The 17,439-nt window shown below is 42.1% G+C and overlaps 1 protein-coding gene across 1 annotated transcript in view; it reads right to left on the reverse strand.

Annotated features, from left to right (window-relative positions):
* Positions 1-532: 532 nt before the first annotated feature.
* RRN3 (RRN3 homolog, RNA polymerase I transcription factor) overlaps positions 533-17,439 on the reverse strand; it is a 34,408-nt gene continuing 17,501 nt past the window's right edge. Inside the window, exons 10-18 of the mRNA XM_031003122.3 lie at positions 17,072-17,164; positions 15,237-15,375; positions 13,462-13,592; positions 11,646-11,776; positions 10,591-10,775; positions 8,682-8,790; positions 5,714-5,866; positions 3,692-3,779; positions 533-2,402 (exon numbers count right to left, since the gene is read on the reverse strand). Coding sequence (XP_030858982.1) covers positions 2,241-2,402; positions 3,692-3,779; positions 5,714-5,866; positions 8,682-8,790; positions 10,591-10,775; positions 11,646-11,776; positions 13,462-13,592; positions 15,237-15,375; positions 17,072-17,164 — 1,191 coding nt within the window. The 3' untranslated portion in view covers positions 533-2,240. The remainder of the gene's footprint in view (positions 2,403-3,691; positions 3,780-5,713; positions 5,867-8,681; positions 8,791-10,590; positions 10,776-11,645; positions 11,777-13,461; positions 13,593-15,236; positions 15,376-17,071; positions 17,165-17,439) is intronic.

Consider the following 17,439-nt stretch of genomic DNA (forward strand, 5'->3'; position numbering starts at 1 on the left):
TTAGCGCTCAGAGAGGTTAGGTAACTTGCTCAACGTCAAACAGCTAGCTAGGAAAGGAAGCCCGTGGCACTTGGTAAGTTGACTTGTAAAAATTCAGCCACTTCTCATCAAGGAAGACCAAACCAGAGCACACAGACAAAAGCACAGACCCTGGAGACTCCTACAACCGACAGCTTTTTAGTGAAAGGAAAAATTCCCATTGTTGGCATGTAATTTATAAGGAGATTTCACAGTATTTTTCCCCATAGATGTCCCTTCAAAGCATGTAACTTTTTGAAAGAAGTGTCTGCTTCCCTTGGACCTGCTCAAGCCTCAATCACTCTTTGCTGGGTGTGATTAAGGAGAGTCGCGGATACTTCATACAGTGCACACGGAAACCATCCTCACCCCGGCATGCAATGAATTCCATCAAGCTCCCCGCCACACCAGCACTATTTCTCCCTCTTCAACAGCAATGCCTCAGGAGTTTTCCACTGCAAAATGCTTTAATACATTAAATTAAAAAAAAAAAAAAACAGAAATTGAAAGAACATGTATTGAGGTACCTTTTATTGGTATAAGAACGTAAGTTCCAGATTTACCATGTCATTGTTTTATTTTCACCATGGATTTTTTTTCACAAACTCCTTTGAAATTAAACAGACTTATATGTAAATATCTTTCTACATTAAAACTACTTCCCAACCCACAAAGACCCCACTTACTACTAATTTCTGGGGAATTTCGTTTACTCATTTTATCTAATATTAAAAAATCAACATTTTGCCAGCAGTTAAAAAGACAACCTTAAAGTTCTCAAATTACTTTCCACCAAGCCCCGAAAAGAAAACCACCCATATCCAAAACTTTAAAGCAATAAAAATTTCTATTTTCCAAAAAAGTATTTACAGACTGAAATTCAAACTCTACATTGCCATCAATGTAATTATACAAGTGCATACAAAGCCCTGGAAAAGAGGAAGTATTTCATTACAAAATATTTATGATCAAGAAAATATTGCTTGCCTTTAAATAAAGTGGCAGAAAATAAATATGCTTAAAGATGGCCATTTTCACAAGTAAACAAAAAAGTACACATGTAAGAAACAAAGTGAAAATGCTTGAGCTTCAAAATGACTCTAGCAGTGTTTGCACAAATTTGTTTTAAAGCGAGGTCTTCTGAAGACTTCCTCTGTTTAGTTATAAAAATACAAAAAGAGGCTTTAGAGAAGGATTTCACCAAGCCGAATGTGCGATGCACACAGCCATCAGACCAAGACTGCACTAGCAACTTCCATCTATTGTTGTGAGCAAAACCGTACACCAAATAATCTAAAAAAATTTTCCTGTTTGAACAAAGAAATTCCCAATAACTAACTGATGCAGATCAAAACTGACTTGATCTAATGGCCACCAAGGAGCAGTTCTAGATCTAAGGGGACACTTGAGAGCCAAGGGGTCAAATCCAATCTCATCTGTTTTACACAAGCCCGGACTCACTTTCAGTCTGTGTGAATTACATCTACCTGGACCTCCATTTTCGTCTTTTAAATCCATTTTTTCGCTGTGCCAAGTATATTACACATCTGATTCTGTTTCCCTATATCCTCTCTCTCTTCCCTATGGGCTTTTATTGGTCTCTGAAGTCCCTGGAGATCTTCAGTGCCAGCTTCAACTCTGTGTCCCAGACCACGTCAGGCCAGCTCTCGGCTTTCCTTCTCTTCTCTACACTCCCTTGAAATCCCAACAGACAAATACCAATACAGCAGAAGGTGAACAATGTAGCCAAAATAAACACTTTCTAGTTAAAGTCTTTAAATAGAAGTTTTATCTTAGAGGATTCTTCACTGAAAGCTCATCAGTCAAGTCCTAAGACCATGGATCTGACAAAAACCCATGTTAAAACAGCAACCCATAAAACAGTCTGCTGCCTATATTAGAAATTACCCAGTAATTGTGTCAAAAAGCTGTTAACACAAAAAATGTACATATTAAACAAGCAAATCCTTCCAAATGTATCATCAACCCCACTGTAAAAGATTGCACATGATAGTCTTTGTTTTGTCTGTAAGGGGAACAACAACAACAAAAAAACCCAGTCTTCAGATGCTTGATTCAGTCGAACCTGGAAGTGCCACAGCCGAGGCAGGCACTCGCTCTAGTTCAATGCCATCAATGCCCAATGGCACGAGCTGGGTGCTGAGGGCATGACAAGTGATGGGGAATCCCAAATGTCACATCTCAGTCACAAATTTCTGCCGTCAGAGGGGACTGGGTTGCATGTACAACACGGGTGGGGAGCCCACACTACTTGAAGGACTTCGGAAATGCGTGTCAAAGGAGCTTGGTGTGATCCCAAGCACGGTATCATTCTGGGGCACTTCGCCTTTCAGAAAGTCATCATCTTCATCTTCCACTATGTCCTGCAGAAACATCAGAAATCATCAGTAACATCACCAGTGCTGACTGAAAAGCTTTCAACAATTCCTTCCTCAGGAAGGTGTTAACGTTTGTAAAGATGGTGAAGAAAATATCTTAATTTCAAAAGAAAGCCAGTGTAGTGGCACACGCCTGTAGCCCCAGCTACTCGGGAGGTGGAGGTGGGAGGACTGCTTGAGCTCAAGAGTTCCGAATCCAGCCTGGGCAACATAGCGAGACCATGTCTCTAAAAAAACAGAACAGAACAAAAGCTCCCTCTGATAAGCACTTCCTTCTTACCAACATACCCACATAACTGCTCATCACACATTGTAATCATTTGTTTCAAGTCTGACTTGCAAACAGATTTGAAGCTCAATGGGGACAGGAAACATGACGAGTCATTCTTGCCCAGTGTTAGAGCTCTTGTACCTAACACAATGTGAATGAATTACACGCCCCTCAACAAATGAAACATAAAGAAAAAGATGAAAGGGGCTTTCCAATGATTACTTATTAAAAACAACAACAAAAAAGCCATCTTGAAGCTGCTTTTAATGAGAAAACAAATGTGCTCCCAAGCAACAGAGCAGCGAAATTCTTTATTACTGGATTCTAACTTCCCTCTCTAACTGTAACTGTCTCAGCTCCACCTCATGTGACCTGGAGGGTATGTTGCAACCTGCATCTTCACCACCCATTCATGAAGATCTATAAAACTAATGTAAACTGCTGGGGCAATTTCAACATGAGTCAACTGGAGATTGTTACTTGGTGAGAATGCGCAAGTGGCAAAGATCTAAATTCGTTCAGCTAATTTGTAATTAACCTTCGCTTCTCACATGTCAGTATGTGAAGTGTCTGGTTTAAGCAGTTTATCCAAAAAAGCCATAGACTCTTTAAATAACAACAAAACCTGGGCCTGGAATTTTATAAAGGCAGAATGAGTAAGACACGGTTTTGGTGTGCTTTTTTAAAGAAAACAGGGTCTTGCTCTGTTGCCCAGGATGAAGTGCCATGCTGCATTTACAGCTCACTGCAGCCTTGACCTCCCACCTCAGCTTCCAGAGGAGCTAGGATTACAGGTGTGCACCACCACGCCCAGCTAATTAAAAAAATTTTTGTAGAAACAGGGTGTCACTGTGTTGCCCAGGCTGGTCTCCAGCAATCCTCTGGCCTTGACCCCCTAAAGTGCAGGGATTACATGCATGAGCGACTTGCCACTTACTATCTCACTGTGACCTGGAACCAGAAAGGAGATTCTGAGAGTGTGCTCAATCAATCACAAACTGACCTTTTTCATGGGTTTCTTGAACTCCTGTAGCTCTTCAGCACTCATGTCTTCCCATACCTGATAAATAGGATCAATGAATTTCTTTGACCTGTCAACAAAGATCACATTTCAAAGTCAAGTTAAATACTTCAGCAGAAGTCAAAATTGGTTTGGAACTTTTCTCACAAGATCTATTACCCAAAACCAAGAAGTGAAAACTACAGCTTAATTACATTTTAAAAAAACCTGGCTGGGCGCAGTGGCTCACGCCTGTAATCCCAGCACTTTGGGAGGCTGAGGTGGGCAGATCATGAGGTCAGGAGATCGAGACCATCCTGGCTAACACGGTGAAACCCCATCTCTACTAAAAATACAAAAAATTAGCCGGGTGTGGTGGCAGACACCTGTAGTCCCAGCTACTTGGGAGGCTGAGGCAGAATGGCCTGAACCTGGGAGACGGAGCTTGCAGCGAGCCGAGATCGCGCCACTGCACTCCAGCCTGGGAGACAGAGCAAGACTCTGTCTCAAAAAAAAAAAAAAAGAAAAAAGAAAAAAACCAAAACAAAAAAACAACCCTCTATGTAAATGCTGTAACTAACGTGGCTCTTTCTGTATAAGAGTTCATTCATTCATGTCGATGGAGTATTGAACTACCGTTTTCCATCTTTCCATTTTCATGTGAAATTGTTTCTAAACTTTACAAAGACTGACAAGTCAGTTAAATACAGTATATCCAAATGGAAATGAAACCGTAATATTCTGGAACTCTCTTTTTTATATTTCTGTAGTAATTTGCTGAAAAGTAAGTCTAGGAAAAACAACTAATCTGGTTTCAGTCAACCAAGACTTCAGGGACCAGACAATCCCAGATGGTCAAGATGCTGCTAGTTATTTTAGAGACCATAATAAGCAAAAATCCTGCTTCCTTATACAAGTGCCAAGTTAAGGCTGGCCCAGTGGTTTTCTAGAATAACTCATCTAGATAAATCGCTTTTTGTTTTTTTTTTTTTTGTTTTTCTGAGACAGAGTCTCACTCTCTCGCCCAGGCTGGAGTGCAGTGGTGCAATCTCGGCTCACTGCAACCTCCACCTCCCGGGTTCAAGAGATTCTCCTGCCTCAGCCTCCCGAGTAGCTGGAATTATAGGCGCCCACCACCACACCCAGCTAATTTTTGTATTTTTAGTAGAGACAGGGTTTCACCATCTTGGCTAGGCTGGTCTTGAACTCCTGACTTCAAGTGATCCGCCCGCCTCAGCCTCCCAAAGTGCTGGGATTACAGGCATGAGCCATTACGCCCAGCCAATCGTTTGTTTTTTGTTTATCCTGTGCAACAGAATGGTATGTGGTCTCTAGAGGAAGGAACAAGACACTTGGCAGAAAATTATGAAGCAAAAAAAGACAGCACCCTCCCCTATCCTGGCACCATTATCCCCATAACCTTACATGTTTAAATAACAGTTTAAAGAAAAACAAAAAACAAAAAACCCTTGATGTCAGTCTGGCTCCTAGTGAGGCAAAGATCTACCCACTCTGGGGTGCCTGCGCCACTCGGCAAGTCCTGCTAGGCATCCTCTACTTTGCATCTGTGAAATATACGCAGGGAGACCACGAGATGCTCATCAACAGCGAGGAAGGGCCACTTCTGGTGAAGAGCCCTAAATCCCAATTTTGGGAAAAGCAAACATGTATCACGTTTAAATCCACCTCCTGGCCGGGTGCGGTGGCTCACGCCTGTAATCCCAGCACTTTGGGAGGCCGAGGAGGGCGGATCACGAGGTCAGGAGATCGAGACCATCCTGGCTAACACGGTCAAACCCCGTCTCTACTAAAAATACAAAAAAATTAGCCAGGCGTGGCAGTGGGTGCCTGTAGTCCCAGCTACTCGGGAGGCTGAGGCAGGAGAATGGCGTGAACCTGGGAGGCGGAGCTTGCGGCAAGCCGAGATCACACCACCGCACTCCAGCCTGGGCGACAGAGTGAGACTCCGTCTCAAAAAGAAAAAAAAATCCACCTCCTCCAGCGTCAATGTTTAAAAGTACCTACCTCTTCAGCACACAGGGATCAAAGGGGAAGAAGGTGTCCAGTGGGTTTGTGCAGGTCTGCACTGAGTCTCCTCCAGCGGTACTCCTAATGACTGGCAGCATCTGGCGATTGTTCCTCTCAATGATGGTGTAGCAGAAGACGAGCTGGTACTTACTGTGGAACAAAAAAACAACACAGACAGAGGCATTAACATGCTGGAGTGACTCGGTGCAGATGTGAGCTGCGTGTGACAACTGTACCTACCACAGAGAAATTGCTGAATATAACAAGTGCTAGTAAAAATAACAATATAAAGCAGAAAGTAACACTTTTAGGGTACCGTTCTATGGGTCTTCTATTTGCAAGTTTGCTAAGGAGAAAGAAAACGTGGCTATCACTCAGAATGTGAAACTGGGCTTATATTTTAATGAGTAATAGATATTATTCATTATATTTTAATGAGTAATAGATATTATTCATTAAAAATAAATGTTTGCAAGGCAAAACTCTTAGATTACATAACTATAGGTGTCTTTATTTTTACTGTTTGCAAAAGAATTAGAAGGTTGGTGGAAAAGGGATTCAGGAGTTACTCAGGAGGAAATAGTGGTTGGTGAAGAGACTTGCTGAAGAAGCACTGAAAAAGAAATAACCCTTTACTGAAGGAGGGACACGGGGTTGACTAAGTCATGACCTCAAAAACAGGCACAGAAAGGACTAGGCATGCTGAGTGAGAACAGTTAAATGCACAGAAGAAAACATAAAATAAAAAAAGACAATTATGTTTTTAATTTTTCCAGTAGTTGTCTCTAAATGATTGAGCAACTTGAAAAATTATCTATTGGACAGCTTCTCCAAGATGAGGACTTAGATCTCACTTCTGTCACTCTCCATCTCAGGTTCTCAGGTCACCATGGCAACTTCAAGCCACATACTTTGATTTCTGTCCTGTTAGCCAAGGCTCACAGCACTTGACCCCTCCTCCTGGTGGAGGACACATCAGCAAAACCACACTGGAGGGTGGTTTGCACCATCAGGTAAAGTTGAAGATCTGCATCTCCTACAACCCCGCAGCTGACCGCACTTCCGGGTGCGTGACAAGGAAGCGTGTGCCCACACACGAGAATGTTCCTGAGCACTAAAACACTAACACAGCCAGCTGGGCATGGTGGCTCACACCTGTAATCCCAGCACTTTGGGAGGCTGAGGCAGGTGGTTCACTTGAGCTCAGGAGTTTGAGACCAGCCTGGTCAACATGATGAAACCCCGTCTCTACTAAAAATACAAAAATTAGCTGGGTGTGGTGGCAGGCGCCTGTAGTCCCAGCTATTCGGGAGGCTGAGGCAGGAGAACTGCATGAGCCTGGGAGGTGGTGGTTGTAGTGAGCTAAGATCACGCCACTGCACTCCAGCCTGGGTGACAGAGCAAGACCTTGTCTCAAAAAAAAAAAAAAAAAAAAGACAAAAACTAACAGATGAAATCCCAACAAAGACTCAATAAAAAAGATTCCCAGAACATAACACAGCAGTTAAAATCAAAATAAAGCTTTGTGTCAATATGGTTCAATCTCAAAAGCATCAAGCAGGCAAAAGCAACAGCTACAGAATGGTACACGCCTTTATTTACCATATCTGTACCTAGGCAGAGACTTTTATTTCAATCCCCTGCTCTTAGCCTCACATCGCATCACACTCTGTCCCTCCAACGCGCATGCCAACCCCGAATCGAGAGCCCCTGGACCAGATGGTTCACAAATGCAGTCCTCTGTCCCCACCCCGAGAACATACCAGGGGCAGCGGCCTCTGCTTTGCTTCATCCATCCTCACTCTTCGAGCTGCTCACCATCTTAACCAACGTGCTGAAGCCTCCACCCACTCACCGCCGTTGCTTATTGGTCTCTTTATGCCTTTTCCTAATCCTTTACTATCACTGAGACTCAGAAGAGAGGACACCTTGAACCAGACGCCTAGCAAAGGAGAACTAAAGAGGCTGACAGAGCTCAGCAAGCTGCTGGCTCTTATCTGTTGAAGACTTTAAGCTATGATCCGGCCTAAATATCCTCATTGAATATTCAATTCTCCAATTCGCTTTCTCCATAAAGCAGAATAACTTAGTGAAAGCTTACAAAGGAGCCAGACTACATTTAAATCTGTGCTGCCAGTCTAGCTCTATGACTTTAGGCAAGTGATTTCACCTCTCTGTACCTCCACCTCCCTGTTGATAAACAGGGTTTCATCCTAGAGAGTTGTTTGAGGATCAAATGAGTTCTATGTAAAGTGCTTAGAACTGCCTGGCACAGAGGAAAGGCTATGGATTAGCCATAGCTACCAGACCTGAGAGAACAGAACTCTCTAAACCAATCTCTTACAGGTCAACATTTGCCTCATGTCCAGTTTATTTCTATTACTATTACAGGAGTCACTCTAATAAGCATCTATGGCTTTGCCCCTCTCAGCTTACTGGTTGCCATACTTATTTCAAAGTGCTGCCCTTTGGATAAGAAGTAGTAGTAATTTCCAATGCCATCAAAGTATAAAAACAATAGCTGTATCACAGTATTTCCTGCAAGGACTGGGTTGTTTTTGTTTGTTTAAAAGACAAGGTCTCATTCTGGAGCCCAGACTGGAATGCAGTGGTACAATCAGGGCTCACTGCATCCTTGACCTCCTGGGCTCAAGTGATCCTCCTACCTCAGCCTCCTGAGTAGTTGAGACTACAGGCACAGGCAACCACACCCAGCTAATTTTTTAAATTTTTTTGTAGAGATAGGGTCTCACTATGTTGCTCAGGCTGGTCTTTTAACTCCTGGCCTCAAGCAATCCTCCCACCTCAGCCTCCCAAAATGCTGAGATTACAGGCGTCAGCCACCACGCCTGGCCTTTTATAATGTTACTAATTTCATAGAAATTTAACAGACTCTTACAATACTAGATAAACATAAATAAAAATATTTTAAATAACTCCCATCAAGAAAGCGTAAATAACTTACTTTGTGATTGCAGCAAAAAAGTTAACCACTGAGGGCAGGCAAATCTTCAGGGGATTTAGCTGGCTCATCACTATCCGCTCAAAATTCAGACTCTGAAGATACTGCAAACCTTTGGTTTAAAAAAAAAAAAAAAGATTTTTTTAAAGGTACAAATAAGTGAAAAGTGTAAGATATCTTTAAAAGCACAAATTATCACACATTTAAAAAAAACTTAAAAAAATTATTTGCAGAAATGCTTTAAATAAAGGTCCATGCAGATAGTCACACAGTATATGGCCCAGAAGAGTATCACTAGGCTAACCACATTCATTGGTCACCAAGGCAGCTTCTCTAAAGAAAACTTAGGAAGTAGCAGGTTGTAAGATTCCACGACAACGTGAAGTTCATACGTTTGTAAGCTCAGTGTATGCTGAGATAGTACAGAGGGAGAAAAAGACCTTGTGATTTGGTTTCAGCTAACAATCACGACAGGCAAAAAAAAAAACAAAACAGCAATTTGATTCTAGCTTGCATGTCTTGTTAGTGAAGCTGAGTGCTGTTTTCAGGTGCACAGTAGTCATCTGTAGTTTTTTTTCTAAACAAGAAAACTCCAAATTTGCCTTCTACCTCAACGGACAGCAAATTTAGACAGAAACCACTTTCTTAGACTTAATGAATATAATTCTTTTCTACATGAGTAAAATAAAGACATCACATTTATTTTAAGAGGCAAGCTGACCAACTTGTACTTAAGTATATTTTCTTAGGCGTTTCTTTGATACATATTTCAATAAAAATTACCTAAATGGGATGTCACAGCTTACAAAAACAAGATATTTAATCCAGATTCCTGGCATTAATTTATACAAAGAAAAGCAGAGCTTGTATTTACTTACCTTGTGATAAAACCTCATCCTACTAGTTCATACAACATCTTTTAGAAGCATGTAGGATGTAGGTAAACATATATAATGCAACACGTACAACTTTCAGTTTAGAGCTGTGGCTGTTAACCCAAGGAGACTGCGACCCCCGCAGAGGACACCTGGCAGTATCTGGAGACACTTTTAGTTGTCACAGCTGGGGGTGGTCGGGGACTGCTGTTGGCAGCTAGTAGGTGGAGGCTGTTAAACATCCTACAGTGCAGAGGACAGCCCCCTACGATGAAGGATGATGCAGCCCAAATGGCAATCGTGCAGGGTTGACAGACCCTGGTTTAGAGGAAGTGACCCACAAAACCATATGAATTATTCATAAACATAAACAGAACAATTTACAATGACTTATAAACACTGTTCTTGGAGACTCTCTTCAACTAAAATACACTAATCTAATAAGTTTCAACTGACAGATTTGAATTATAAGTAACTCTTAGAAATTAGCAAAACAATACTGGTCAATTAAGTCTCAAGGCTTCAGGCAGAGTTTAATCTATATAAACTCAAACTTTAGGGTCAGCCAAACCTGGCTTCAGTTTTCTAATCCTGACACTAACCATGTGATCTTGGGAAAATGACTTTCCTGTGCTTTAGTGCTGTCTGTAAAGGGAGAATACCTGCCATTTACTGGGCTGTTACAAGGACAACAAAGAGAAGGTGCATCCAACTGAAGCTTTGTACAGGGCGCTGGCACAGCCCAGGGCTCAGCCTCACCTCTGGAGACATCTTCACATTTCAAACTTTCAAAGGCAGAAACCTCTTTCTTAACCTCAAATCCATCTTAAGGGGTTTGTAGGGTTCTCAAGCTCAAATCTATCTTAAGGGGTTTGTAGGGGCCTATGAGCTGCTTGAAATTATTATTAAAAGTTTGAGTGCACATGCAGTTTTCTGAATCCAGTTTTTATAAAAATCTCAAAAAAGTAATGAATCACCATTCTGAAGGGTGACAAGAACACAAGGAAAATCCAGTCCAGCACTCCCACAACACTGACCTTCTTTCAGGTTTCCGCTCAAAAGCTGCTTGTGTCTAAAAACAAAGGTGTAGAACACAGCTTGGCAGGCTGAGTAAAATGGTCCATGGAGAGCAACATCGCAGAATGCCTTTGTTCCCGAATCCTGGTTATTAAGGTATATGTGCAGCCAGTTAACCAAAAGATCTAGGCATGATTTTACAGTACTAGAGAAAAGAAAAATTCAAGTCAACTTTACACTTCATAAAAAAACCAGAATAACATAAAAACACACAACTGCCTTTCATTACAAACCATGCTAAGTAAGTTCATAGGTTTCTTTAAATAATACCCATGGGTACAGAGGAAAAGCAAAGAAAGGAAGGATAAGGATGGGTGCGTAGGAAGACAACCTTCCAATTACAAGGCAGAGTAGCTCTGACCTTCTAGGAACAGGTGAGCCCCTAAGAACGTCCCAAGGGATGGAAAGCAGGTTCTCCTAACCATCTCAAAGGCACCCCTCTTAGGGTGATTGGCCAAACAGGACATGTTCACCAACACCTCTCAAGAGAAAGACAGTCTGGTGGACTTCAGTATTCCCTGATGCATCCTAGTCAAGTCCTATGGTGAATAATTTTGTTCCTGGGGAAGGGTTTCAACAGCATCCTTGTCCAAAGATATCTTTATGGGCCACTGGAAGAAACTGGCCTCCTAGATAGGTCTATTACCTTTAAAAGGGTTTGTCTTCAGCTTTAACAGATACAATAGATTTGGAATGCAAATGAAAAAATGACAAACCTACAAAAAGAATCAAAACAGTATACAACACTGTCCTCTATCCACAAAACAAATGGATCTTTAAGTGCAACCACACAAAAGAGATGACAAAAGCCTTACACACAGGGTTTTATATATAAAAAAGGAGACACTTTATTCTAAAATCACCACTTAGAAATATAAACTTCTTGCACAGAGTAGGGATTTTATTCACTTTAAAAACATGCCAAAAAAAATGGGAGATATTTCTGACTTGAGACAATGCTATACTCTTTTTAAAGCATGATATTAAAAAGTATTCGGAAAATTAGGCTACTTACATAAGAGGAACAAATTTAGCTCTTGCCAAAAAGCTTCCAATATAATTTCCAGCAGCCTGCCTGATGATGGCAGGATTACTTGGGTCCTGCAATTTTTTCCAGAGATGTTCCAAAAATGCCTCTGCGAATCCCTATAAAAAGAGAGGGCGTCGGTGTGATCTTTTTTAATGCCTAAGATAATCTGGCTATCAAAATCCCAAGATTTTTACTTCGCCAATGTAGGGAAAAGTTCTACTATCTCATAACTATCTCATGGGCTTCATTTCTAAAACACATTGAGAGAATATCATTAAAAACAAAAGGCACCTCGGGTGTTAAATAATCCAGTGGATCCCAAACCTAGCTAAGCATCACAATCAACCCGGGGCCAGGCACAGTGGCTCACGCCTGTAATCCCAGCACTTTGGGAGGCCGAGGTGGGTGGATCACCCAAGGTCAGGAACTCGAGACCAGCCTGGCCAACATGAAGAAACCCTGTCTCTACTAAAAATACAAAAATTAGCCAGGCATGGTGGCAGGTGCCTGTAATCCCAGCTACTTGGGAGGCTGAGGCAGGAGAATCGCTTGAACCCAGGAGGCAGAGGTTGCAGTGAGCTGAGATCACGCCACTACACTCCAGCCTGGGTGACAGAGTGAGACTCCATCTCAAAAAACAAACAAACAAAAAACAACAAAAAATTCAACCTGGGAGGTACAAATTCAATAGGTTTGTGACAGGGCTTTGGAATCCACATATTACAAAAACTCTTCAAGTGATTCCAATGTCAGCCAGAACTGGTGACCAACAATAATTCACATCCCATGGAGCTCCACATGGGCACTCCTGTGAGTGCAAAGCACCTTCTGGTCTCTGGACACACTGAACTCAACCATGAACAGAAATACGGACTAACGCACAGCTGGTATTTGAGTTAATTACGCCAATCATGGAAAAAAACAGACACAGCTTCTCACCAAAGGGTGTAACTTCCAATAGCGCTGTTCTAAAGCTAGGCACGCCCATGTGGGCAGACTGAATTCAACCTTCTTTCCCATGACCAACACTCTCCTGACCTCTAGGAAGCCACAAAATCGTTGCAGAGAAGGAAAAGCCTTCTATATTCTTTCCCCCACCAAAAAAAAAAAAAAAAAAAAAAAGAAGAAAAGACAAAGCCTAAAGTTTTTAAAATTCTAGATTAATAAGTTGGTTTGGGCTAGTTACAACTCAACCCTTGGAAAGAATAAAGGAAATACAGTTAATTACCCCATATGAGATTTTAATAGAGAAAGGCTTAAGGGAAGAGCACCACCTAGTGACCAAAAGGCAAGATGACATTTTCGGAGCACCTAGCTGGGCTGGCAGGCAGCAATCTGTTTTCTCTCCAAGTGTACTAAGAAGGGAATGTGGGCCAGGCACAGTTGTTCACACCTGTAATCCCAATGCTTTGCGGGGCAGGAGGCGGGCAGATCACTTGCGGTCAGGAGTTCAAGACCAGTATGGCCAACGTGGCGAAACCCCGCCTCTTCTAAAAACACAAAAATTAGCCAGGCATGGTAACCTGTGGTCCCAGCTATCGAGAGGGTAAGGACTGAGAGTCCATTGAGCCCAAGAGGTGGAGGTTGCAGCAGTGGGCAGCAGAGCGAGACTGTGTCTCAAAAAAGAAAGGAAAAGAAAACAAAAAAAGAAACGAGAATGCGATTTTATTAAGCAGACTAGCAAGTAAGCTCAAAGAAAAGAATTATTTACTTCATGGTCTCCGTCCACCCCAGTTTTTAGGGAAAATTTTTGGGCAAAAACAAAATAAGCTAAGATAATGTTAATCACATTCTTACTCACCAATTTGAAACTACAGAGGTAAAACATGAAAAACTGTACATGGCAGGAGGCATGGGTGGGCAACAGGAGTTTGTCAAAGATGTTTATCAGGTCGCGATATAGATCCTTTGTTTTGCCGTTATCAACCTTACCTATGGAGAAAATCTGGCATCTCAGTTTTTATAAAGACATATTTTCAAGTTTCATCTGCCATATTTTTTATAAACACAACACCATTAAAAAACAACATTATCCAGCCAGGCACAGTGGCTCCTGCCTGCAATCCCAGCACTTTGGGAGGCCAAAGTGGGAGGGAGCCCGGGAGTTCAAGGGCAGCCTGGGCAACACAGGGAAGCTCTGTCTCTACAAAAAATCAAAAAATTAGCCAGGCATGGTGGCACGCCTGTGATCCCAGCTACATGGGAGGCTGAGGCAGATGAACCGCTTGAGCCCAGGAGGTCAAGGCTGCAGTAAGCCATGTTTGTGCGACTGCATTCCAGCCTGGGTTACAGAGTAAGACCGTGGCTATTTAAAAAAAAAAGAAAGAAAGACATTATCCATTAAAATGCGATTAAAACAAAATGCTACTTTTAGTTTACACAGATTTTCCTCTGAATATAATAATCTAACACCTGCAAGGAAGCAGGCCCTCACTTCACACACTGTGGCAAGGTCAGAAATGCAAACCCTTCTGAAGGGCAATTCTATCATTCGTGTAGCAAAAGACCTCTAATCCGATCATTTTACTGTTAGTAAACAGCTGAATATATAGGCACAAGTATGTTCATTATAACTGTTACTTATCATGGTGAAAACAGTAAAAGACAGTTAAACCCATGTGACCAATAACATTTATTATTACGACTTTTTTTTTTAGAGATGGGGTCTTGTTATGTTGCCCAGGATAGTTAGTCTTGAACTCCTGGCCTCAGTGATCCTCCCACCTTGGCCTAAGTGCTGGGATTCAATAACAATTATTTTAAAACAGGCAATGATATGAGAAAATGTTTATCTTCAGCATCCATGTAAAGGGCAGATTATGAAACACTTGTGTTCAGTGTGACACCCAAATTCACTAAAAAATACTCTCCTACATATACAGACGCTAACAGAAAAGGGAAAAAAGTCAAACTTCAAAATGCTCACAATGGTTCTCTGAAGAGTAGAAATGTGGCCATTTAAATTGTTTTTATCCTTTCCTGTAGTTTCCAAATTCTCTAATCAACATGTATTATTTTTATAACAGCAAGACCGTTAAAACAGTAATGCAGTCAACTCAGATTCCAGTTCTATTATTCTGACTCACTGAGCTCATCTTAAATCTTAGCAATGTGAATGGAAAAAAATTCTGTTTTCGCCTGGCAAAGCCTTTAAAGTTCCATGAAGGCAAGAAGCACATATAGTACTAACACTGGCACAACAATGGTGCCAGGCAAAGACCCTCTAAACTCAATACATAATGGAGCACCATATATTAGTGCCCCCTACATCATTCTTCAGTGCATTCAGCAACTTGAGCGTAATTTGATCTAAAACTGGCCAAACTCCATATATAATCTTTCGATACAACAATCAGTGAAAAGACAGAAGACAAATATAACTCAGCCAGAATCCCAGTCCCATTTTCAAGCTATGTGACTGGCAAGTAACTTGACCTCTTTAAATCATCTTAAACTCATATTCAATAGATATTTTTACAGGATTTTTAGTATTACTAGAGATAATGGATGGAAAATGCCCAGCACAAAGCCAGGTACACTGCAGGTGTTCAATAAACAGTAGCTACTGTGATTTACCATCTACAAAGCAGACATCCTTCATGTAGGACAAAACCAAAGACATCAGGATGTCCAGGCGCTCGGCTACAGGATGCACCATCTGGTCGAGCCGTTCAGGACCAGCCTTTGTTTCATGTTCAGTTTCTTCATCTTCATCCTTTGAAGACAAAAAGTAAATACTAACATTAAAAAATTCAATGTGAAAGTGGTTTAGTAGGAAAACCGTCATAAGTGATTATTTCCCTTAAAAGATAAAACAAAGAGGCTGGGGAAAGCGGCTCACATCTATAATCCCAGCACTTTGGGAAGCAGAGGTGGGGGGATCACTTGAGGTCAGGAGTACGAGACCAGCCTGGCCAACATGGTAAAACTCTGTCTCTACTAAAAACACAAGAATTAGCCAGGTATGGTGGTGCACGCCTGTAATTCCAGTTACTCAGGAGGCAGAGGCAGGAAAATAGCTTGAACTGGGAGGTGGAGGAGGCTACAGTGAGCCGAGTTCGTGTGCTCCAGCCTGGGCAACAGAGGAAGACTCTGTGCCCCACCAAAAAAAAAAAAAAAAAAACTAAAACAAAGAAACGGACCATGCACAGTGGCTCACGCCTATAATTACCAACACTTTGGGAGGCCAAGGCAGGAGGATCACTTGAGCTCAGGAACTTGAGACCAGCCTGGGCAACACAGTGAGACCTGTCTCTACAAAAATAGAAAAAAAGTAGCTGGGTGCGGTGGTACACTGTAGTCCCAGCTACTCGGGGAGGCTGAGGTAGGCAGATCACTTGGGCCCAGGAGGTCGAGGCTGGAGTGGGCCAAGATCACACACTGCCACACTCCAGCCTGGGCAACAGAGTGAGACCCTGTCTCAAATTAAAAAAGAAAGAAAAGAAAGAAAGAAATGCAGACACCTTTCCAGGCAGGGGTCTCATTCAGGGATGTGAATCAGAACCACCAGTGAAATTTAAAATAAAAGCCAAAACTCACAGCACCAGCTTCTGATTCTCATTGAGAAGACCCAATGAGACCTATCCATGCAAAAATCACAGATGCCCCCTACCTCTGCTCCTGGTGCCCACCATGGCGGGTGCTTTTGGTGCCAGGCCCCCTTTTGCAGGTCGGGATATCCACTTCCCCACTGCTGTGAATACTGGCGGCCAACAGCTCAGAGCTGCCTACTTTCTCCAGAGCTGCCCTGAGCAGAAAGGAGCCAGGACCACCCTTGCACTCTTTCCAGCCCCTCCCCCTTAGAACCAATGACTGATTGACAAGGCATCAGAAAAGGACATCTGCTTGGTCTCAAGCTGGGAGCAAACTCTGTAGACCAATCCATGCCCCAGAATGCCTGGTGGGAGCAGGCTGTAGCGACCTCCCAAGTGAGACCCAGCCCCCGTTTAGCTCCCCGGCCCTCTTCTGCTCCCTGACACCCTCTGTCCCAAGGGCACCTGAATCCCTGTCTCAGACTCTCCTTCCACTGAACCCAACTTCAGATACCACCCAAAAGAAGTAATGCTATAAAGTGTACAAGTGGTAAAACGCAGAAATTAAACAGGTATGCTTTTCTATTAACCACACCCTCACAGACAGCATCTGGCTTACAAAAACAAACACTGAAAGTTACAAGAACAAAAGTGAAACATACTTCACCAAACCCAAATTCAAAGCCTTGGAAATAGACCAATTATGCTAAGTGCTAAATGACATGGCAGCAAATTACTCATATAAGGAATCGTTTTCAAGTTTGCTAAACTATTTTAATTCTTTCAATCTAAAGCCTTAACAAAGATGAGCAGCACTAGCTATTTCTACCCTTTGATTATGATAAACTTCATCTCCACTTTCATTAATAAACTGCTAACCATATTAAACAATCCTTCCGTGGAATCTGTCCCACCACAAGTTTGAGTTGCTGTTTCTTCAGCATCTTCAATACCCTGCCGGGATGCATTCACCTATAACAAAGGGAAAAAAAAAAGAATAAAAGGATTTAAAAAATACAACTATGTTATTTTGGGATGGAAATTCATCTGATATACACACGTTCAAGGTGTCCAGATTAGTGCCTTATATCACACCCCAACACAATACACAATTATGGTGCAAGCCTGTAAACTGACCTAGGTCATGAAGGAATTTAAATATAATAAACCAAGCCCCTTTTACTACATACTTATATAAAATCGACAACTATCACATGATGCTCTATGCCAGGCAGCCTCAACAAATT

The sequence above is a fragment of the Gorilla gorilla genome, chromosome 18 (genome assembly GCF_029281585.2).
Source record: "Gorilla gorilla gorilla isolate KB3781 chromosome 18, NHGRI_mGorGor1-v2.1_pri, whole genome shotgun sequence".
Taxonomy (NCBI): domain Eukaryota; kingdom Metazoa; phylum Chordata; class Mammalia; order Primates; family Hominidae; genus Gorilla; species Gorilla gorilla.